The 25,052-nt window shown below is 35.8% G+C and overlaps 1 protein-coding gene across 5 annotated transcripts in view; it reads right to left on the reverse strand.

Moving 5' to 3' along the window:
* LOC106084761 (protein bunched, class 2/F/G isoform) overlaps positions 1 to 25,052 on the reverse strand; it is a 608,039-nt gene that overhangs the window by 151,442 nt on the left and 431,545 nt on the right. For all 5 annotated transcript variants that reach the window (XM_059365887.1, XM_059365885.1, XM_059365886.1 and 2 more), the window contains one exon: positions 978 to 1,029. In XM_059365887.1, the coding sequence (XP_059221870.1) occupies positions 978 to 1,029 (52 nt within the window). The remainder of the gene's footprint in view (positions 1 to 977; positions 1,030 to 25,052) is intronic.

The following is a 25,052-nucleotide window of genomic DNA, read 5'->3' on the forward strand; positions in this document are numbered from 1 at the left end:
TTTGCTTTTATGTGAATAAAATTTAATAATGACATGTATACACACATTTGAATAGACCATTTTGCGATAATGGTTATTTGTTATAAATAAAAACCATTTGGTCTTCTAAAACAAACAAGGGCAACTGGACTGGAGATTAGGACTTTATTACACTCAGTGGAAAAGAGAATTATTAAAATTTGTATACCAAAATAAAAAAATTACAATTTATTTGTTCTGCCAACTAGAAAAAGGGAAAGAACAAAAGTGATAAAACCATAAATACATAAAATTTTTGTTAAATGACTCCTTAGGGTATGCTATATAGCAGCTGAAATGTCTCGCCCAAAAGTATGCAGTTGCTTTTGAGACTGAAAAAGTTTAGTTCAATGAAGAAAGGAAGTTGACGGAATGTAACGAAACTTTCTTTATAAATTTCTAACTAACATTCCATTAAGGCACAGGGAATACTATTTTCATATCAATGAGTGCAATCCGCTTAAAGTTAATAGCTGTCTTAGGAAAAAAATTCTTAGAGCATTTTATCTGTCGAGAATTTTTTTCCGAAATTATGCCTTCAGAGAATTTTATCTTTAGTGAAAGACAAAATTTCTAAGAAATTATCTCTTAAGACAAAAATTTTAAGATCGGTCCATATGGCAGCTATATTCAAAACAGGACCGATCTGGCCCAAATTAAAAAAGGATGTCGCATGGCCTAACATAACTCATTGTCCCAATTTTCAGAGAGATTGGACAATAAATGATCCTTTTATGGGCCCAAGACCTTTAAATCGAGAGATCGATCTATATGGCAGCTATATCCAAATCTGGACCGATTCAAATTCAAGAAAGATGTCGAGGGACCTAACACAACTCACTATCCCGAATTTCGGCGAAATCGGACAAAACCCATTTTATGGTATAGAATAGTATACCGGGTCAGCTGGTAGCTTCAATTACTTTTATCTCTTTTTTAATAAAAACTATTTGACTTACCATTGCTTGCTCGATTTTATTATCGATTGCAACTGCACTTGTTCCAGATGCACTGTAAAGAGAAGAAATAAAAGAAGATCAAATTACAAATTTTGTTAGTCTAGGTAAATTTATTGAATCACAAATAATATTTTAAATTTTTAATTTACTTTAATTTTCAATACAAACTCTTAAAATAATTTGAAATAATTTAAAAACATTAAATAATTAAAAAGCAATAAACATACAAATATAAACTAAAAACATACAAATGCAAATTTGCCCATGAACATTCCATTAAGGAACATGGGCAAACTTATTACATATTAAATACAGCACCTCCAAAATGTCGCCAGTATTGGAAGGGGATAACCACCGCTGAAAATGTTCATGATGTTCTCGCCAGGATTCGAACTTAGGCTTTCCGCGTCATAGACGAACATGCTAACCTCTGCGCTACGGTGGCCAAACTAAAAACATATCATATGCAAAAGTTGACGCTAGCGACATCGCGAAAAATCTAAGTTTTTATATATCGCGCTGATGATTAGTTTGTATCGCAATAGTAGAAAGTAAGTCTTTCTTCTTTTTTACTGCGCTAAGGAGACTTACTAATCGCTGTTTCGAAATAAATGCGTACTCTACACCGTACTCAATAGTCGTTGGGTATGTAGAGCACCATAACCAATTTGACAAATGTGCTGATAAAGTTACATGGCGTATCAGATATCGCGATCCGCCATGCCAGTCAAAGTGTTTTGACAACAACACACTCTTGCCTAACTTTTATAAGCACTTTGCTATACTTTTCTTTATATTGAAAGCATTAAATATGATCTCGATCTGAAATATGTTTCAGTCTACTCATAAGTCGATGACAGTAATCTGTGCCATTCATATTCATTCGACCCTAAGGCCACTCCTTAAGAAATGCCAAAAATGAACAGGAGGCGCATTATGGATGAGACCCTCTCCCAGGATTTGTTAGCCATTTCCGAGTGGGGTAGAATGAACAGAGTAAACTTTAAAGCGCAGAAGACGCAGTGCTGTTTCTTGTCTCACAAGCGATTCACTGATCCATTACAATCGTCGATATCTATCGAAGCTATAGATATTGAGCGGTCAGAAGCTCTTGATGTTCTGGGTATGAAGATACAATGTGATGTCTGTTGGTCAAAACACGTATTCGAAGTGTTGAAAGAAGCATTCAAGTGTTTGGGCTTTCTTAAGCGGTGCAGGAAGTATTTCACCTCTTCTGATCTTCTTAATATCTATATTACCTACATCAGGCCGAGGATGGAATATAACTCCCATATATGGGCAGGAGCTCCAAAATCAAGCTTGGAGCTACTTCAACGGGTTCTACGGGGAGCGATGGTATTGATTGGGGACAGTAGAGTATCTAACTCTGTTGCTTCTCTTGAACGTCGTCGGAATAAGGGTAACGTTGTACTGCTCTGTCGTTACTTTCATACTATTATACCCTGTACCACAGTGGAGGTGTATAATAAAAATAAAAAAAAAATAATATTAAAAAAAAAAACTAAATTTAAAATTAAATAAAGCGGGAGATTCTATGCAGATGTTGTCGGGCTCCAGACCATTTTGTTCAACATTTAAAAGTCTACAAATGGACAGACAGACAGAAGGACGGACATGGCTTAATCTAATTGGAGAGTTATTCCAAGTCGATCGGTATGGTTATTATTGGAACTAGTTCCTCTCATTCTTAGCGTTGCCAACAAATGTACAAATTTATAATGACCTGAGCCACAGTGGTGGTCTAGTGTATAAATAGGGTTATCTGAACACTTTTTTAAATTAATTTCTTTTGTTTAATCTTACTATAAATATTCCAAGAATATAAATTTCATTTATGTCCGCATAAAATAAATCTTTCCCATACAAAACGATTGTCATATAGTCGCATATTTCTTCTTCATGCATTTAAATCGTTTAATGTTCTGTTGAGGTAGTTTGCATGTGTAGCGATGAAGTATAATCTTGTAAGATTACAAAAACAAAAACTTATTTTGTATATGTAGCATTTAAAGATCTGAAAATCCTGAAATTTTTATTAAAATGAGGCTACATTTTTTTTGTTTGTTACTTCCAATGAAATGAAAATATTGCCTAGAGATCCCACAAGAAAAATTCCATGTAACATAACCAAGTGTCAATGTCACATTTGTCAGTGTTGCAAAAAATGACATTAAAATTTATGATCAATAAAGTGCTGGTGGAGAATAACAACATTGTTATTCGTACATTGACTGCTGAAAGAAAATGAGGAGGACAGACCGACAGACATACAGGCCTAGAGTACTTAAAACAGGAAAATACAAATGAAAATGTTTAAAGACTTTTAGAGTAGCTGGACCTTTGTTTATTGAACAAAAATAAGGAAAATCTAACTTCTTTACTGAAATAGTTCCTAAGGATAAAATACAAATGAAAATGTTAAAGGTTTTTAGAATAGCTGGACCTTTGTTTATAAAGCAAAAATTAGGAAAATATGTGGAAAATCTTACTTTGCTTTCCTGAAATTGTTCGTTCTATTAACCTATCATGCCGAACTTTGAAACTGTTTTTCTTTCTATTTATTCCTCCATCCAACCCTATATATTTTGTTTCTTTTTCGCTTATTGTGTAATCGAAAACTTTTGTTTGTTGCCATTAAATACTTAAATTTGCCAGACATCTATATCGCTTCCCCAATTGACCTGGAAAACACGTTCAGTCCACTAATCGTTGGTTGAGATATCACATTTGTTGGCTGGCCATAAACTATTTTCTATTGCAATAGTCAAGCACCATGTTAAACAATATCATTACCTCCTCCTGTTTCAATATAATCTACTCCAATTGCAAATGTGAAAACAAAACATCAACTTTGTATTGCAGTACACGTAGAAAAAAAAATATAATCGAAAATCATATATAGAGAAAATTGTTTACAATAATTTCTTGCATTAAAAGGTTAAAGGACCAACACAATCTCATCCACCAAGTTACAAATCAATTTCGCAATTTGATCTTAAAATTTTTTACTGCATAAAACTATGCAGTAGCAATAGTCATATGCTAAATTTTCAACATTTGTGGAATATTTTTAGGAAAAAAATGTTAAGGAACAAATTTTAATTATTAAAAAAAGTCAATTTGCATTTGCTTAAACGCAATATAATATTTTTTCCAAAATTAAATGCAAATAAAAATTTCGCCCATGAACATTCCACTAAGGAAATGGGGCAAACTTTTCAGATATCAATGACTGTAATCCGATTCAAGTTTTAAGCTTAATGGAAAGCGGTCTGCTTTTTACAGCCGAGTCCGAACGAAGTGCCGCAGTGCGACACCTCTTTGGAGAGAAGTTTTATATGAAATAGTACCACACAAATGTTGCCAGCATTAGGAGGGGACAACCAACGCTGAAAATTATTTCTGATGGTCTCACCAGGATTCGAACCCAGGCGTTCAGCGTCATAGGTGGACATGCTAACATTTAATCTCTGCGCTACGGTGGCCTCCTAAAAAATCAGGGACCGAATTACCGCATACGTGAACGAGTAAAATCGTTCGAAATCTCTCTATTGTGAATTATTTATCTCTTTATTGAACGGGAATTTTTGAAATTTAGCAATGCGATTGTTTAAATCGATCACTATTTATAAAAACTTTGACTTAAAAGTGTATCTACAAGTGACATAACAGGCATTAAATACGAGATAAAATTTCATTCGATACGAAAGCGCACTCCATCACGTATGAGGAAATACGGCCACAGAACAATTTTTTTTTAAATTGTGTTGCCTATTTTCAGGGTCAGCATTCCTGTTACATATTGACAAATTTTCCGAAAGAGCTAGATTATTGGAAAGAATAATCTTTAAGCAAGGTTTTAATTAGTTTTGCCGAAATGAAGACGATTTGTATTTGCTTAGCGCAATAGGAAAACGAGAATTTTACTTTTTCAAATTAGTGTTGCCTATTTTAAGGGTGAGCTTTCGTGCTGCATCTATTCAGGGAACAGTGTTAGGATGAAGAATAATTGTACAAAGATTGAAAAATATATCAAAGAGACATCGAAATTTTATACTGAAAAGTAATCTGTACTGAATTCATTAAAAAATTTCCTTAAACAACAATATTTTATGTTTTGACATATTTTCAGGAATAGCGAGAGTACTTAAACGAAAAATCTTTGAAAGCAATGTTTTAATAAGTTTTTGCGAAATCAAGACAATTTGTATTTGCTTAACCCAATAGGATAAAAGAATTGTAAATTAAACTGTTCAAATTAGTGTTGCCTACTTTTAGGGTGAGCATTCGTGTTGCATATATTCGGGGAACGGTGTAAGGATAAAGAATAATTGTACAAAAATTTAAAAATATTTCAAGGCGACTTTGAAATCTGCAACAGAAAAGTAACCTGTATTGAATTCATTAAAAAACTTTCCTTAGCCCTATTTTTACACCATTTTTTAACAAAATTTTATGTTTTTTCCAGTGTATCTATCAGACTGACAAAACTCATTCACTCTCACATAATAATATTTGAAATATTATTACTTTTTTATTATTGCATAAAATTGAGAAAATCCAGCAAAAAAAAAAAAAACAACCAACACCATGATAGTTTATAAATGTTATAATACATCGATGTCTATATTCCGTCGCTCATTATTACTATGTGCAATTTACATTTGCCAATGTTGGGAGGGGTGTTGACTTGATCGGGGCTTTTGATCAATGACTTGCGTAATGGTTAATGGCCAACGACCATGTTATTGTTGTTTTATTTGCCTGTTTTACATCATGCCAAGCCAACAACTACTAGCATGTCAGTTGTCAGCAAAATTTTACAAACGAAATGAATGTTCCTTTGGTTTTTTAGTCCACAACAAAGATTGATGGGAAAACAACATGACGATGACGACGACGATGCACCATCATCATTATGATGATGATAGGTAGTAGAGAAAAAAAAAAAACAGTACAAAATAACAAAATTATATGCAATAACGAAAAAGAATTATTAAAATAATTAAGGAAACTGATGACTGGATATTTTTCAAATTAATTGAAATTTATTACAAATATTTTTTTATAGAGGTGTTTTGCGATAGATTGAGGTTTGATTATTTCGTAGTTTTCAGCATAGGCTAAAATGTGGCAATTTATGGGTTTTAAAGCAAAGGTTTTTGATGTAATCGAATTTTGTAATAGTGAAATAAGGTATAATTGGTCTTTAGCTCTCCTTATGTAACTAATATCAACATTATTTAGATATTAAAGTATTGATATAATTGCTGAAACGGGCGAGGATAACCGAAATAGAATGTCATCACAGTCATTTAAATCAATTTTGTGAACAATCCCATGGCAGCCAGTTGTACGAACCGGATTGACCCGATGGAGTCCTTCACAATTTTGTGAATTTATCTTCACTATTTATGGTGTAAGGGCGCCAAAGTAGCTGAGTTGGTTGCGTGCTTGGATTACCAGTGCAGGGGTTCGATTCCCGCCAGAAGCCTTGTCTAAGTGAGTCTGTAAAGAACTGCCACTCTTACCTAACCTTCTGGTGTATTTATTTGACATTTATGACAAGAAAAAACACTGTATAAATTTTTTGGAAGATGTTTTGATAGCTGTTTCAAATTCACTTAAAATCTGAGCCATAAATGATTGCTCTAAGCTGTAAGTGATTATCTTCAACATCCAACCTAATATCATACCAAAACAATTCACTGATGGAAGAAAAGTACTTCGCACTACCTCTTCCTTTTAACGGATATAAATTCTTGCGATTGATTGCCCAGGCAATGGTAATAAATATCCTTTAGCAGCTGTCATCATTTACCGGCACACCCAAAAGTATGCAATAAATTTTACTTTTATGATTGCCATAAAGTAAACCACTATTGATTTCAATCAATATAATCGATGTAAAGTAGAGTGAAGTAAATGGAGGCTAATGCACGAAAAAGTAATTTATTGAAAAAGTTAAAGGATGAAAGTAAATAAAATAGAATGTCATTCTAAAATAAAAAAACAGGGGTAAACAAAACCAATTACGAATGATTAATTTTTTGGAATTTTTATACTCGCCACCATTGGATGGGGTATACTAATCTAGTCAATCCATTTATAACACCTAGAAATATTGATCTAGGACCCCATAAAGTATATATATTCTTGATCGTCTCGATATTCTGATTCGATCTAGCCATGTCCGTCGTCCGTTCGTCTGCCGAAATCACGATAGCGGTTGAACGCGTAGAGCTAGTCGCTTGAAATTTTGGACAGATACTTTATAATGATGTAGGTCGTTGGGAATTGCAAATGGGCCACATCGGTTAAAGCTCCCATATAAACTGATTTTCCGATTTGACTTCTTGAGCCGCTGGAAGCCGCAATTTTCATCCGATTTGGCTGAAATTTTGTACATGGTGTTCTGTTATTACTTTCAACAACTGTACCATGTACGGTTAAAATCGGTCAAGAACATGATATAGCTCCCATATAAATCGATCTACCGATTTAACTTCTTGAGCCTCTACAAGCCGCGATTTTTATCCGATTTGTCTGAAATTTTGTATAATGTTCTGTTATTACTCTCAACAACTGCGCCAAGAACGGTCCAATTCGGCCTTTAACAAGATATAGCTCGCATATTTTAGCAGAATCCATGGTCCAGGATTCGGCCCGCTCGAACTTAGCACACTTTTACTTGTTTACCACTACCGTAGAACGGAGATATATTTATCTTGTCATTACCTATCCGACACATGCATTTCCGACCCTATAAAGAATATATATTCACCACAGTCGTAAACATCTAAAACGATCTCGACATGTCCGTCTGTCTGTTTGTCCATGCGTCTTTCCGTCCATTGTTCTGTTGAAATCAAGGTACAGTCTTCAAAAATTAAGCTGAAATTTTGATAAAGTCCCTATATAGGCCAATACAACCGATTCAATATCTCTAAGCCACAACAGACGCATTTATTATCCTATTTTCCTCATCTTTGGAACAGTAAGTGATGTAAGACCCTTCGAGAGCTGAGCTGAGACTATGTCTTCATAAAGTCTTTATATAGTCCAATAGTACCGATTTAAAGTCTCAAAGCCATAACAGACGGAGTTATTATCCTATTTCGCTGAAATTTGAAACAGTAAGTGGTGTTAGACCCTTCGACAGCTGAGCTGAGAATCGTTGCGTCGGACTAAGATTTATCTTCCGAATTGTTGTCTTAAACCTATAAAACGACGAATTCATTACACATCTCGTATGTGCGCTCATTTAGATAAATAGGAAATTTTGCGAAATTTTTCTCGTCGGAGAACAGTATGTTCAGAAATTCACAACGTTGTGCAAGTGCAGCAAATCCTTTGCTCTTTTGAGTCTAAGCTTTTTCTGCTTTGGTGTATGATCGTGTGCCTTTAAGAAATAGTAAGGCCTTACCCTGAGCTCATTTTTCAATATATGTTGTATACTTTCACGGAATATGTTCAGATTTTCACCCATTGGATTGCTAATACAACGTGGATTTTGTTGAATTCGAGTTTGCACTCGCCGAACCATTTCAGGTTTTGTTACAGTTTGAAGTGTTTGAGTTCGCCAGTAATAGCCGGTTGTAATGTTCCAGCCAAATATGTATAACGCCATTGTAGCGCAGAGGTTTGCATGTCCGCCTATGACGCTGAACGCCCGGGTTCGAATCCTGGCGACAAAATATTTTCAGCCGTGGTTATCCCCTCCTTATGCCGGCGACATTTGTGAGGTACTATGCAATGTAAAAACTTTTTCTCAAAGAACTGTCGCACTGTGGCACGCCATTCGGACTCTGCTATAAAAAAGAGCCGAACTAAGCACGCTTTTACTTGTTACTTATTATCGCGATAGGATATTATAACTTTGTGCATTTGTTTGCAACGCTAAAAGTAGAAGAGGTAGACCCATTGTTAAGTAAAGAGTTGGAGTTAGAATCACATCCTAACAATCTACTCTAGTTGGGATGGTTGTAAAGCACCATGATCCATTTGACATCGCCCGCTGATGATACTTTTTGGTAGAAATTGAAATCGCGATTCGGAATAACCAGTCAAATGCTTCTAGCAACAACATACTTTTGCTGGCTTTTAAATGTTTTTTGCATTAAACAATGGTCTAAAGCCGGACAATATTCTGCAATGGAATCTCAATCACATTCTAGCTTCAACTACGTCCATCTGTCTGAAATGCATTCTTGTGTTCAAGAATCAGTTCGTATTAGTTGTCCGAATGTCCTAAAATATGGATAAGTCACAAAGGTTATAGCTTTTCGAAAAAATGGTTCAGGTTTAGCTTCCATATTTGAGATGTGCCATTATGGCAAAAGCTGCCAAAATTTTGTTCCGATCTTTGTAAAATTCTGAACAGATGTTCTATTTGCCATCACCACATGTATGCAAAGTTTCAACAAAATCAGTTGAGATTTAAATATAGCTCCCATATATCGCTTTCATCCGACATGAGCTATTATGCCTTTAATTTCCCAAAATGTGTGCAAAAGTTCTTCAAGATCCGATTTACATTAAGCTTCCATATATATGCTCCAACCGATATGAGCTATAATAGCTATAGTTGCCACAATTTTTGTCAGATTTTTACAACTTGTACAAGATTTTATATCCCAACATATATGCACTTGGGCTACTAAAGTGTAGCATATTTTTAGGGGCTTAGTTCAATAGAATTTTATTTGTTCTCAAATACCTACACTTTTTCTTCAAAAACACAAGTACTACACATTTGTTTCTAGTCTTTACCACAAAAATCCCCTACTTTTCACTTTCATTTTCAATTTTATCTTTAGTCATCATGACATTGTTTACATTGTATGGTGTTTTGAATAAAATGATTAATAAATCCCTACACAAATGAATCTTGTTAAATATTAAAACAGCAGAAAATCCATTTAAATTCTTTTAATCAATGAAATACAGTGGCCCATGTGTCAACGATTTTATATGGATTTATATTCACAAGGGAGCATATATAAACCTCCCGGTCATCATCATCATCACCATGCTTGTAGACAGAGGGACTGGCACATACAGACAGTTACGTGTCCCACAGACTATTAATTTTAACCAAGTACGCAAATTGTTGAAAAAGAAACCATGAAAACAACAACGAAAACAAAACACATGCTGCCAAATGGCAACAATAAGAAGGAGGTGGAGGAACACCACAAACAAATGTGAATGGACATTAACAATAACAAACAAAAAGTTTTCCCAAGAGGGGGTCGTACGATTTCTTAATAAGCTCTTTCAGGGCCTTGTTGAACCAAACCAACCAAACAGACATCGGCAAAGCAAAACAACAAAAAAAAAAAGAAAAACAAGAACCAAAATCGATGCTTGACCAAGGCGTTGAGTGAAAACAGAAAAGGTTGTTTGTTTTGAAAAAGAAACAAGAATACAATACAATAACAAAATAATCATAATAATAATAAACACCAAGTGACAGACGTTGCGATAGTAATTCTCTATGGTAGAACTCAGAGTCAGATGTCAACGGCATTTTAAACACGCGCGAAAAGCATTTATTTTTCTATTGCCATGATTACCCTACAGCAGGGAGAAGTTCAAATGCATTGTAAATAGCATTTTAAACATAAGTGTTGACAGTGTTTGACAAAAATGTATACAATTTGGTTAAAAATATTTATTTTTTATTTTTAATAAAATATTGTTTTGAGTATAGGAAGTGTAGTGAATATAGGGCGAACATTAATTTTGGTTAAAAACATTTTTATTTAACTTTAATAAAATTTTGTTTTGAATATAGGAAGATATGGAGAACCTAGTCTACAGCAGGAAGATTGGGAATTTGATATATCCTTCAGTCATTCAATTCCTGGTAATCAATACTTCTAGATGATTACGATATAATGAAAGTGTTTGACAGTAATACAATCAATGGTCCTTCGAGTAGGAAAAATATTTTCTAGAAAATTAACTTTGTACGAATACAATTAACTTGTCATTAGTATAGGCGATGTTAGTAATTTTACTTTAACAAATTTCTTTGGAATAAAGAAGCACTTTACCATACATGGTTAAAAGCATATTATCGTCGACGATACCTCTTCTGAAACTTAGCACTGCATAAACTATTTAATGAAATTTGGAATAGTAGTTCAGTATATGTAACTTAAATGTTTAAAATTTTTATTTCTTGAATTTCCAGTAAGTAATTTAATAACTGTTAGTTAGTGTTTAACTAAGATTGAAATTGCTGATTATGGCGTTGTCAACTCCAAAAATATATTTTATCAATTTTTTTTGGCTCTCCACATACGCGCAAAATAATGCGGGACATAATTTTAAAGTTTGAAATAATTGAAAATCATTTTGTTATTTCGAGACTTGAACTCGGGACCTTTGTATTGGGAAGCAGAATCGCATGCTTTGTGCCGCAAAAGCTTCTACACATTTTATGGCTAAATGTTATTTTAAGTTATGCTCACTTTCACTGCTGATAACATTGTATCTATAAGTAGAACGAAAAGCCCAAACTTAAACAAAAAAGCATGACCATCCATGAAGGAATGTTTTAATGTTGTGTTGTTAGCAAATATTGAAAGAGGAAAAAAGTCGAAGACTCAAATAATAACGAGGTGGATGAATGCGTACAATGTCTGCTTTGTAAACAGAAGTTTTTCGGTTCAACTCTGCGACAAAAGGTAGTTATATTTAATTTATAATTGCAATGTTTCATATTAAATTTGTATTCTTCAAAAAAGCTGGGAGATTGAGAGGATTGAGGGTGGGGGTGGGAGAGAGGGGGAATTATTGTGTGTGTAATAAGGATGTGTCCGCCAATCTCCAATTGGATGGGATGCTCCTAAGAGTTTAGAAATAGCGATTTTTTTGCATAATTTTATCTTTCAGTTTCAATGCTCATGTTTCATGCTCAAGTTCATATTTTACCTGTGGGTAGTTAAAAGTGAATTAATAGTATGTTATGAAATAATTGAACTCGTAACGGGAATATAATATTTTAGCGCTATAGGAAGTTCAATATTTCCCAAGTGTATTGTCTCAGAACTCTTATTACTAAGATAAAAAAATCTTGTTGCGATGGTATTACAAATAAACGCATAAATAAACTGGAAGAAGAATACAAATTCAACAGGTGAAATCTACTATGGTTTTCAACATAACCTTCAAACCAAGTATGCGCCAAATCGTGGAGGATACATCTGAGGCCTCTAGGCTAAGGAAGATTCTGTCCTCCAGACCTACTACGGTGGGGTATATTCAGAAGTCAGAGAGTATATAGTGAAGAAGCCCTAGAACTACTCGTTGATACACATTTCCCGGGAAACTCTCCAACGGACAACGTGGCGCCAGAAGAGGTTGTCAATGGCAAGAATTCGTCGGAGATTTTGGGGGAAATTGTGTATGAGGCGAAAATCCTTTAGGCGATAAGAAGTTTCGACTAGCCAGGCCCTGATGATGCATCACCGGTTGAATTACAAGCAGTGTCTGATAGACTGGTTTCTTGGCTTAAGGAGGTGTACTCTGATTATCAGCATGTCATATATACCTGAGGGACGGAGGGACACAAAAGTCATTTTGATTTCGAAAGCAGGATAACCTCATCACACGAAGGTGAACGATTTTCGTTCTATTTTGTAAGCCTTTATGCTGAAGACTCTTGAGAAATTGATGGAAACATATCTTAGGGCAAAGCAGCATGCATCTAGTAAAGTCCACTGAAAAAGCCCTTCACGACCTAGCCGGCTATATAGAGGGTTTTCTTGCTGCCAAGGAATATAAATCATGTATATATGATTTCTTGACATTGAAGGTGCTTTCAATAATGTAAAATTGACGTCAATCATGAAGGAGTTGAAGTTTCTAGGCACCAATATTATTGTTTTTGGAAGAAGAAAATGTAAAACAGGTCGCGTATACTGATGATGTGGCTGTTACTTTTCCAGCACTGTAAGAGATATACTTTAGGAAGTTCTACATGAAACAGCAAAGTGGGCTACCGAAAGTGGCCTAGGCGTAAATCCGTGCAAGACAGAAGTAGTTCGTTTTAGCAGGATATACGAGTTGGGAGGATAGAATGTTCCATTTACAGAAAGCGCAAAATAATTAGGTGATTTGCTGGACAGGAAATTGAACTTCAAATCCAACATTTTGGAAAGGGGAAGAAAGGCAACTCTTGCCCTATGCACCGGCAAGAGAGAGCTATTGGCAAACGTTGGAGGTTTAAACCGCGCGTCATGCACTGAGTATATACTGCAGTTTTTAGACTTATAATGCTATATGGTGTTGTGGTCTGGTGGACGGCGCTTCATAAATCCACCTACTGCTCAATACGTAACCGGATCCGAAGGATGGCTTGTTTGTGCATCACAGCCGCACTGAGGACGACACTCTGGAAATTGTGGCTGGACGAATGTCTTCGACGCTTAGGGAGCTTCCTCTTTGGCCATGTGGCGGCTACGGACACTGTGTTATCCTTGATACAATGTCCGATGTTCCAGACAGTGTTGATTACACATTGTCTGAGCCATTTTTGGTAAAAAGTACTGTACTACTATTCCTGAACCGATTGGAACTACGATATCCCTGTTAATAGAAGTTACATAGACTTCTATACGGAAGGTTTCAAACTAAACGACCAGGTGGGCTTTGGGTGTACTCTAAAGATCTAGAACTGGTCATATCGAAAAGGTTATCCGACCACTGCAGTGTGTATCAAGCGGAGACCTTTTCAATTAAGGAAGTGGTGCAATGGCGGAGATATAAGGTTATAACGACGATTGGCATAAATATCTCAGACAGCCAGGCAACCATTAAATCCCTGGAGAACGGATTTCTGAACACAAAAACCGTCCTCGATCGTAGCAGATCTCTCAACTAGATGACTGAACAGTTCAAAATGCACCTGTTCTGGGTGCCGGGCCACGGAGTTATCCCAGGAAATTGTAAATCGAACGAGCTTGCGAGATTAGGAACTACCTTACACATTCCAGCTAAACTGAAATCTGTGGGTATGCCTCTAGCGACATGTAAACTATGTTTTCAAGATCAGGCCCGAAGGGCAACGAATGATAGGTGGTCACAAAAAAGGGGCCTGTGAGCATTCCAAAACTACGTGACTTAATCTAGAATTGATGAGGTCTACCGCTCTGCTGTCATTGGGTAGAACAGACGTCTCAGCCATTGTGTCCGTCATGGCAGGTCACTGTCTAATCGGAAAACATGTTGACAGACTAAAGGTTGCCAGCAACGACTTCCGCAGAAGCTGTGAGGACATTGAAGAAGAAGACACTATAAAACACGTTCTATGTGTGTCCCACTCTGGCAGTCAGAAGGAGTTCCACTTTAGTATCTCATTTTTCTGATTAAGCGGACGTGAATGTTCGCAAGTTGTTAGGCTTTTTAAAGCGATTTGGATAGTTCAACGGTAGGAACTAGAAGGCATCCTCCTTCTTCTGTTCCAGTGGTATCACAATGGATGAAAAGGTCCAAGCGAGTCTGATGGCAGACTGCCACTAAAACCTAGCCTATCGATATTGATCATTAGAAATATTGAAAATATCGAATGCGCGGTTATCGATGGTTTTCCAGATCTACCACGCAGACATTTTGGCCCGAATTTGTGCGGCGACCGAGGGTTCGATCCCCATCAGAGGCCTGGTCTGTCTCTACTGTGGTGACACAAGGGTCTAAAGTATTCTAAGTGACTCTATGTAGATAATAGACAACCACTCTAACCTAACCCAAACACTATAAAAAGGCAAAAAAAAATTTCGCTTGAATAGCCCCGCCAATCTTCGAGATTTTGCGTTTTTGAAAATTATGTTAAGGGACGGACCCTCCGTTCTGCCACTTAATCCTAACCATACCGGTCCATAAGTTGATATACCACCAATAGCACAGCAATTCTTATCCATTATCCTTTTTTATTTATTAAGAGATACCGGCCAAAGAACTCGACAACCGAACTTAGCATGCTTTTACTTGTTTATTTTAATTGTATCTCCATTACATCGATCCACAATCCTTCGGCTACTCAAAGCACTAACTGGCAACTACAACATAGCTCTTTTGTTTATGCAATAAAAACGCTACATGTTTCACCCAAAAGCACAATAGAGAACATATGGTGCAACAATGCCAACATTAATTTATTACCGTGTACAAAATTTAATTGTTTTTTGTATTGTTTTTCTTTTCTCTCGAATAAACAACAGAAATGACACATTTCATAGGGTCACCCCTATTATATATGCACTTGGAAACTCCTTTGGGAGGTCGGTCGGTCGGTAGCTCTTTACACTGTGGACACGTACACCCGCGCTGTCGTCATTTGATGATGGCACTTGACTTTGTCCGTAAGCTGGTCACAGGCTAAGGACGTGTTTATTGTACAATTTCAGCCATAATTATTTTCTTCATAAATATGTACGTGACAAATACAACAAATAGATATTAAACTAAAACCCACTGAAGAACAAAAACAAACAGAAACGAAAACAAGTAGGATGTTACCTTAGAGTTGGTTTAAACAATGTTTGAATGTGTAATTTTCGTTCTTTTTCATCAACGGTAAATTAGCAATATGTCAAAACCAATAAAAATGAAAAAAAAAAATGAAATTACTTTGTAAAGTCCTTAAGAAGAGAAGAAAAACATGTTCTGCCATTTTTATGAACATATTGTATGGTCGATATGAAATATATGTATGCTATTTAAGACATTTTGCGTTGTGATTTCTTTTAATGTTTACTATAGCGACTACTGTAAAATTTTTGTTTTACAGTGCTGTGGGTTAATAAACTTTTGAAAATTAAAACGCATCATTTCTATGGTATTCTTACCAATGACGTACATAAATACTCTTTGTCACCACAAACAAGGCATATATAATCCTATAAATATATTGACCTGGTCCATGACTCAGAGATCAAAAAATATATATATATATATATATATATATATATATTTATGTTAATATTTTTGGAGATGGCCCGAATCGGTCGCATGTAATCCATAATGGAATAGAACCAACAATTCTTCTAATGGGCAACATGAGCTATTGAAATTGTAGAATATTTAAATCCCAATTGGTTGATGAAATTAAAGAAGAAGTGTAAAAGACCGAATAGCTTGGAAAAATCCACTTCGTATGTCCATGAAACTATACACAGACTGTTTAAAAACCTATAATGCTATATAATAGTGTGGTTTGGTGGACAATTTTTCAATAATCCATCTAATGGTCAAATGTCTGCAGTATCCCGTCTTCGAGCAAAAAGGAGAGACAATATCGATCTATTGATTGAATTAAGCGTCGCACAGTGGGATAGAATCGAAAAAAAAATATTTAAATATCTGCCATTAGAGAAAGGGTGGAGATATCTCTTCGAATACCTATAATGCTGTATAGTAGTGTGGTTTGATGAACAGTTTTTCAATAATCCATCTAATGGTAAAATTTCTGCCATATCCAGTTCTCGATGGAAAGAAGAGAAAATATCAATGTATTGAGTCAATTAAGCGTCGCACAGTGGGATATAATCTGAAAAAAAACCTATTAAAAAATCTGCCGTTGGATATATCTCTTTAAATATCTATAATGCTGTATAGTATTGCGGTTTGCTGGACAGTTGTTCAATAATCCATCTAATAGTCAAATTTCTGTCGTATCCCGTCCTCGAAGGAAAGGAGAAAAAATATCGATCGATTAAGTCAGTTAAGCGTCACACAGTGAGATTAAAAAAATCTGGCGTAAGAGAACGGGTGGAGATATCTCTTTCAAATTTGTAGAAAGCTGAGATGTTAACGATAACATTTTACGGCCCTATGTGGTCCGAGTGCCCCTTGACAGGCCCCTAAAGTTGGTCACCTGGGCATTTGGAAAACTTATTCGAGCTGCCAAATCTTCATTTGTGGTCCGGTTACCAAAATTTGTTTTGCTGGGAAGTGCTCAAAAATCTTAAAAAGAAAAATCCGCTTGAGGTCTACAATATCTATTGCGGTCTTGATAATTGTTGAATTTTTAAATTATATCTTGGAATTTTGGCCGAGGTAGGCTTTGTATTTTGCGATCAACGAAGGCATTTGTTGTTCGATTATCATTTTGATGCATGATTTGGATTACTGACAAAATTTGGAACTACTTTACAACCAAAAATGTCCATATTCGATTATTCACTTAAAAGTAATGCAGTTTGGAAGTCAACAAATTCAAAGAAGTGATTTTTTTTAAATACCTTAAGCTTTTCTTCTTGTTTTGTAAAGAGGACAGGCTACAGATGTGTTTTAAGTAAAATTTTAACAACATATGTCAACTTGAACGGGTGCCATATATACTTCAAAATAGGCACTACCGATACCCCGATTTGTCTTCTTGATCCCCTAGAAGCCAAAATTTTCATCCGATTTGGCAAAAAATTGGAACAAAGACGTGCGTTATGACTTTCAACATCCATGCCAAGTATGATCCGAATAGGTTTAAAGCCCACATATAAACCGATCCCAGTATTTGACTTCTTAAGCCCTTAAAGCCTCAATTTTCATCCGATTTTGGCTAAAATTCGAAACAAAGACTTGCGTTATGACTTTCGACATCCATTCCAAGTATGAGCCGAATCGGTCTACGAACAGAAGCCTCGTTATGACATGCCAAGTATGTTCCGAATCGGTCTATAAACAGGTATAGCCCCCATATAAACCGATCCCCGGATTTGACATCTTGAGTCCTTAGAAGCCTCAATTTTCATCCGCTTTCAATTTGGCTGACTTCCAACATCCATGCTGAGTATTATCAGAATCGGCTTATAAACAGATGCCCGGATTTGACTTCTTCAGCCCTTAGAAGCCTAATTTTTCACCTGATTTGGCAGATATCTTGCCCAAAAACCTATCTTACTTACTTACACCATCAGTACCAAATTTCATCCGAATCGGTCAATATAGTGATAATTACCGATATCCCGATATGACTTCTTCAGATCAAAATAATTCAGAAGGGTAAGGGTAAATTTTTAGCGGAATACATGGTGGTGGGTACCCAAGAATTGGCACGGTCGAACACTTTTTTTCTTTCATACGTCCCCTAAAAACATGCAAACAATTTTTGTACCAAACAATTAACATCAATCATTCGATGCCCTTTGGGGTGTGTCAGGTAGTTCCTAGTTTCGCGAACTCGTCTTCGGCTCCGGCAATGTGTAATTTGCAGTACCTGGAACATCGGGTATTGTAAGACGCGTAATACAGTGCCTGTAGCCGCTGCATGACCAATGTAAAGCTCCCTTAGCCTCATAGCAGTGGTCGCAGCAATTTATGTAGCCATAATGTCCAGAGGCATAAGATGTTGCATTAAATTCAATGCATCAGATGGTGTCGTCCTCAATTCGGCTATAATGCACAACAAAGGCATCCTTTGGATCCGGCTAAGTATTGAACAGTAGATGGACTTTTGAAGCGCCGTCTACTAGACCACAACACCATATGGAATTATAGGCCTGACATCTGCAATATACCCTCAGTGCATGACAGGCGGTTGAAACCCCAACTTTTTACCGCCCGATTAAATTCGTACAGCTTGCAACTCGTTTTTTACCAACTCAGGTAGAAGTTCGTTGAAATTGTAAACTGTCGAAAGTATTAATTAAAACTGACTTCTTAAAAAATGGCTAATATATCCCTAGTTTCTTATTTTGTCTGTCAATGAGAGTAAAGTGCGCTAAATTCGAGTTCAGAGATGAACTGGAGTCCTTGTGTTTAACTAGAGTTCTGTGTACTGAACTGGAGTTCTTTGCTGAACTGGAGTTCTGCGTACTGAACTGGAGTTCTGTGTACTGAGCTGGAGTTCTGTGTACTGCACTGGAGTTCTGTGTACTGAACTGAAGTTCTGTGTACTGAACTTGAGTTCTATGTACTGAACTGGAGTTCTGTGTACTGAACTGGAGTTCTGTGTACAGAACTGGAGTTCTGTGTACAGAACTGGAGTTCTATGTACAGAACTGGAGTTCTGTGTACAGAACTGGAGTTCTGTGTACAGAACTGGAGTTCTGTGTACAGAACTGGAGTTCTGTGTACAGAACTGGAGTTCTGTGTACAGAACTGGAGTTCTGTGTACAGAACTGGAGTTTTGTGTGTAGGGCTTCAGTCGACTTGGTGATTGCATAAGTGCTGAAGAACTATCAACTTACGCCTATACAGAAAATTTTGTGAACATAGACTTAAAAAAAATCTCAACAAATCCTTACACCAGTAACTAATCTCTTCCCCAAGAAATCTATTTCTTACGATATAAATCAATTGAATTTAGTTTCTATGTCATTCTTGGCATTCGAATTAACTCTTACCCAAAAAACAAACTCATTTAATGTCACTTCTCTGTTCTATAATCAAATCATAATTTATTCATGAAACGTTTATGGCCAAGTGATTGTAAGAGACAAAGCCATTTGTAAATGTATGTCAGTCAAGACAACAATTTAAATGTAAGCAACTTTGAATCATGTTTTTCTTAGGTTTTGTTATACCCACTACCCACCTAACAACCTTTAAGTGAACACTCAAATCCACAAAAAAAAACGTCCTTGAATTCATATCAAAGCAGATATTTTTCCTACAGACTTTCAAGTGTTTGAGAACAATTTTCAAATAGATTACTAGTTGCTGTTCGTTATGGGTTTTTCGTTATTCTTCTTTGCTTTATCTCATTCTAGGCCTTTGAGAACGACACAGTTACATGGATTATTTTGTGAAGTGCCTTAACCAAAAAAAAAAAAAAAATGAGAAAAAACCAAAAACCACTTAAGTTTAATATTCTTGTTTTTGACAAGACATTTAAGTTTGAAAAATACTGAAAAAAATCTGTGTCGCCAAGTTTTTGTTAACACTTTGAGATAGTAAGGCTGGTTTTACACTTGATTTGGCTGTATAATTAATTCTTGAGGTGTACCACCAAAAACCAAAACAAAAAAAAAAACACATTTCAAGGTAACGAGTTGTGTGACTATGATGCTGCTAGAAATTCTTGTTCCAAGTGCTCTTGGCCCAACAAAATTCGTTAGTGGAAGAGCGTTTTTGTTACAAATGAAGCACCAAAAGCATGACTTGCATACTATTAAGCCGTAATTAACACACTCACACAATACCTTGGAGTGGGAAATTGTAATTAACATTTGACCTTAGAGCAAGAAATGTAATGTCAAACTTAAGGACTTTTAGCAAGAAGGATAAGGACATAAGTAGAAGTTCGTTGTAATTGTAGACTATCAAAGGTAATAACAAAAGCTGACTTTTTGAAAAAATTATTAGCATATCCCTAATGGGGACTATTCTTTTGCATTGTCTGTCGAATGGGAGTAAAGTGAGTTAAATTCGAGTTCAGAGAGCCGAACTGGAGTCTCTGTATTTAACTGGTGTTCTGTGTACTGAACTGGAGTTCTGTGTATTGAACTGGAGTTCTGAGTATTGAACTGGAGTTCTGTGTACTGAACTGGAGTTCTGTGTACTGAGCTGGAGTTCTGTGTACTGAACTGGAGTTCTGTGTACTGAACTGGAGTTCTGTGTACTGAACTGGAGTTCTGTGTACTGAACTGGAGTTCTGTGTACTGAACTGGAGTTCTGTGTACTGAACTGGAGTTCTGTGTAATGAACTGGAGTTCTGTGTACTGAACTGGAGTTCTGTGTACTGAACTGGAGTTCTGTGTACTGAACTGGAGTTCTGTGTACTGAACTGGAGTTCTGTGTACTGAACTGGAGTTCTGTGTACTGAACTGGAGTTCTGTGTACTGAACTGGACCTTAGAGCAAGAAATGGAATGTCAAACTTAAGGACTTGGGGCAAGAAGGATAAGGACATAATTTTTTGAAAAAATGCGACGAATTTTTTTTGGGAAATTCCAAAGTTTTTTATGGTATAAACTTCAACAAAAACTTGTATGGAATGGAAATTTGGAAATTTAAAGAAACAATTTCCATAATTTCTAAGGCTAAAAAATTTCCTTAGCATTATTTTTTTTAAGATTTTTTTGTACTCTTCCTGATTTTCGATCAACTTTTATTTTCCAGTGTATCTAAACGTTTTACGTTATACTCAAAGAACATGATTTTCTCAGATTTTGATGTCGATTTGACAATTGATTGATTGGCATCGGTTTTGTGGTCACAAACATTGCAAATATTTTAATTGATACCTTTGTTGATATACTATTGTGCGACTGTGTTTGCGTTTAGTTACACTCCCCTATATGGTAAATGAAAATTCATTATTTGTTTTTTTTTTTTGCTTTTATGAAAGTCATTGTCAACACGTGTTGAAACACCGAGTGTAATGTTCCCAGTTTGAGTAAACAAGAAATTATTTTTTTATTCTGTACTCGGACGTCATGGTTGATAATTAGCACAATTATCGTCTGCTGTTTTCTGGGATGCTCAGAGGAGTGAAATGTTCACACAAGTTTATTTCTTTTCGTCGTTTCGCTTCACTTAATTCTGTGGCAAAAGATGTGAATGGTGTCGATCATGATTGCGATGAGCTCATTGTTTATTTATATTTTATTGTTATAATTTTTTCAACATAATTTTTAACAATGCATAGTATAAGCAAATGTTGTTTTTTTTAAGTTACATTTATTATCTCCTTTGTCTTAATTTTCAACAGAGCTTTTGCTGTTGTTGATGGCGGTTGCATGTTTTCATTTAATCTCTGAAACACCTTTGTTGTCCTTTCGGCTATAAGTCAATATATTTTAACACATATGTGTTAAAAATTATGATAATTTTTGCAAAAAAAAGAAGAAACATAGTCTTTATATGACAATGATTTAATACGCATTACGAGAAATACAAAAAAAGTTGGTAAGAAATTAACACAAAAAAAACATAAAAACTAAATGACAATAAAAATAACCAAAACACAAAAAAAAAAATGTTAAAATAATTAAAAAGCAAAATAAAAAAATAAATTCACAAAAATAAAAAGTATAAATAATATATATAAGCAAGTAAAAAGGCATAATTTCGGCCGGACCGAACTTTGGATACCCACCACCTCGGGTATATATGTGAACCCCCTTTCGTCACAATCCAGTGAAAATTGGAAAACTTATGCACCCAAATTCAGCACGGACATTAGTGGTGTAATAAATACGAGTCACTGTTGGATTTTGTATTTAAAATTTCAACAAAATCGGGTAAAAAATAAAGCTTTTATGAGCTTCAGACCCTTTATCGGCAGATTCGTCTATATGGCAGCTATATGTAAATACAGTCCGATCTTAACCATATTTGGGTTAGATGTTGGGAGGCCTAAAATACTCACTGTTTCAAATTTCAGCAAAATCGGGTAATAAATAAAGCTTTTATGGGCTTCAGATCCTTTATCGGCAGATCGGTCTATATGGCAGCTATATCTAAATATAGCCCGATCTGGACCATATTTAGGTCAGATGTCGGGAGGCCTAAAACTACTCAATTTTTCAAATTTCAGCAAAATTGGGTAATAAAGAAAGCTTTTATGGGCTTCAGACCTTTTATCGGCAGATCGGTCTATATATAGTCCGATCTGGACCATATTTCGGTCAGATGCCGGGAGGTCTTAAACTACCCACTGTTTCAAATTTCAGCGAAATCAGATAAAAAATAAGATCAGATCGGTCTATATAGCAGCTATATCCAAATATGGTCCGATTTGGCCCGTTCAATAACTTAACCAGCGTGTATCAAAAAGACGTATCTGTGCAAAATTTCAGCACAATATCTGAATTTTTGAAGGCTGTAGAGTGATTACAACAGACGGACGGACAGACGGATAGACACACGGACATTGTAAATCTTCTTAGAATTTTACGACGATCCGAAATATATATACTTTTTAGGATCGGAAATTGATTTTTCGATGTGTTGCAAACGGAATGACTGAATGCATATACCGCCTTTCATACGGTGGTGGGTATAAAAAGAATATAACAAAAAAACAAAATACTAATAAACAAGTAAAAGCGTGCTAAATTCGGCCGGGCCGAATCTTTTATACCCTTCACCATGAATCGCATTTGTCGAGTTCTTTTCCCGGCATCTCTTCTTAAGCAAAAAAAAAAAGAAAAAAAAGATTTGCTCTGCTATTAGAGCGATATCAAGATATGGGCCGGTTCGGACCACAATTAAATTATATGTTGGAGACCTGTGTAAAATGTCAACCAATTTGAATGCGAATTGCGCCCTTTGGGTGCTCAAGAAGTAAAATAGAGAGGTCGATTTATATGGGAGCTGTATCAGGCTATAGACCGATTCAGACCATAATAAACACGTATGTTGATGGTCATGAGAGGATCCGTCGTACAAAATTTCAGGCAAATTGGATAATAATTGCGACACCTAATGGCTCAAGAAGTCATGATCCTAGATCGGTTTATATGGCAGCTATATCAGGTTGTGAACCGATTTGAACCCTATTTGGCATAGTTGTTGAAAGTCATAATAAAATACGTCATGCAATTTCAGCCAAATCGGATAGAACTTGCGTCCTCTTGAAGCTCAAGAAGTCAAGTTCCCAGATCGGTTTATATGGCAGCTATATCAGGTTATGGACCGATTTGAACCATACTTGGCGCAGTTGTTGAAAGTCATGACAAAATACTTCGTGGAAAATTTCATTCAAATCTGATAAGTATTGCGCCCTCTAGTGGCTCAAGAAGTCAAGATTTAAGATCAATTTATATGGTAGCTATATCAGGTTATTGCCCGATTTGAACCAAATTTAGCACAGTTGTTGGAAGTCATAGCGAAACACGTCGAACAAAATTGCATTCCAATCGGGTAAGAAATGCGCCCTCTAGAGGCTGAAGAAGTCAAGACTGAAGATCTGTTTATATGGCAGCTATAGCAGGTTATGGACCAATTTGAGCCAAACTTTGCACAGTTGTTGGATATCATAACAAAACACGTCGTACAAAATTGCATTCCAATCGAATAAGAAGTCAAGACCCAAGCAGCTATATCAAAACATGGACCGATATGGCCCATTTACAATTCCAACCGACCTAATTTAATAAGAAGTATTTGTGCAAAATTTCAAGCGGCTAGCATTACTCCTTCGAAAGTTAGCGTGCTTTCGATAGACAGACGGGCGGACGGACATGGCTAGATCGACCTAAAATGTCCATCCTATGGTGGAGGGTATAAAAAAAAACCAAGTGCAAAAAAAAAATCTTGCAAATATTTTGCAGATTGGTTAAAAATTGTAGTAACTACGGCCATTTAAATGCAAATCGGGCGAAACATATTGGGTTGCCCAAAAAGTAATTGCGGATTTTTTAAAAGAAAGTAAATGCATTTTTAATAAAACTTAGAATGAACTTTAATCAAATATACTTTTTTTACACTTTTTTTCTAAAGCAAGCTAAAAGTAACAGCTGATAACTGACAGAAGAAAGAATGCAATTACAGAGTCACAAGCCGTTGAAAAAATTTGTCAACGCCGACTATATGAAAAATCCGCAATAACTTTTTGGGCAACCCAATATATATGGGAGCTATATCTAAATCGGAACCGATTGAGGTGAAATCTCGCAGATATGTTAAAACCAGCAACAAAAAAGTCCGTGCCAAATTTTGTGTTGATTGGTTGAAAATTGGAGTTACAACGGCCATTTAAGTGCAAATCGGGCGATATATACATATGGGAGCTATATCTAAATCTGTACCAAATTTAATAAAATTCTGCAGATATGTTAAAATCAGCAAGAAAACATTCCGTGCCAAATTTTGTGCAGATCGTTGGAAAATTGTAGTTGCTACGGCCATTTAGGTGCAAATCGGGCGATACATACATATGGGAGCTATATCTACATCTGAACCAATTTTTACCAAAATCAATAGCATTCGTCCTGGGGCCAAAAAAGTGATATGTGCAAAATTTCGTGATGATTGGATAACAAATACGACCTGCTCTTTGATTACAAGAATACATGGACTCACAGACAGACAGATGGACGGACAGACGGACGTGGCTAAATCGAATCAAAAAGTGATTCTGAGTCGATCGGTATAC

This window comes from Stomoxys calcitrans, chromosome 3, assembly GCF_963082655.1.
Source record: "Stomoxys calcitrans chromosome 3, idStoCalc2.1, whole genome shotgun sequence".
NCBI lineage: Eukaryota > Metazoa > Arthropoda > Insecta > Diptera > Muscidae > Stomoxys > Stomoxys calcitrans.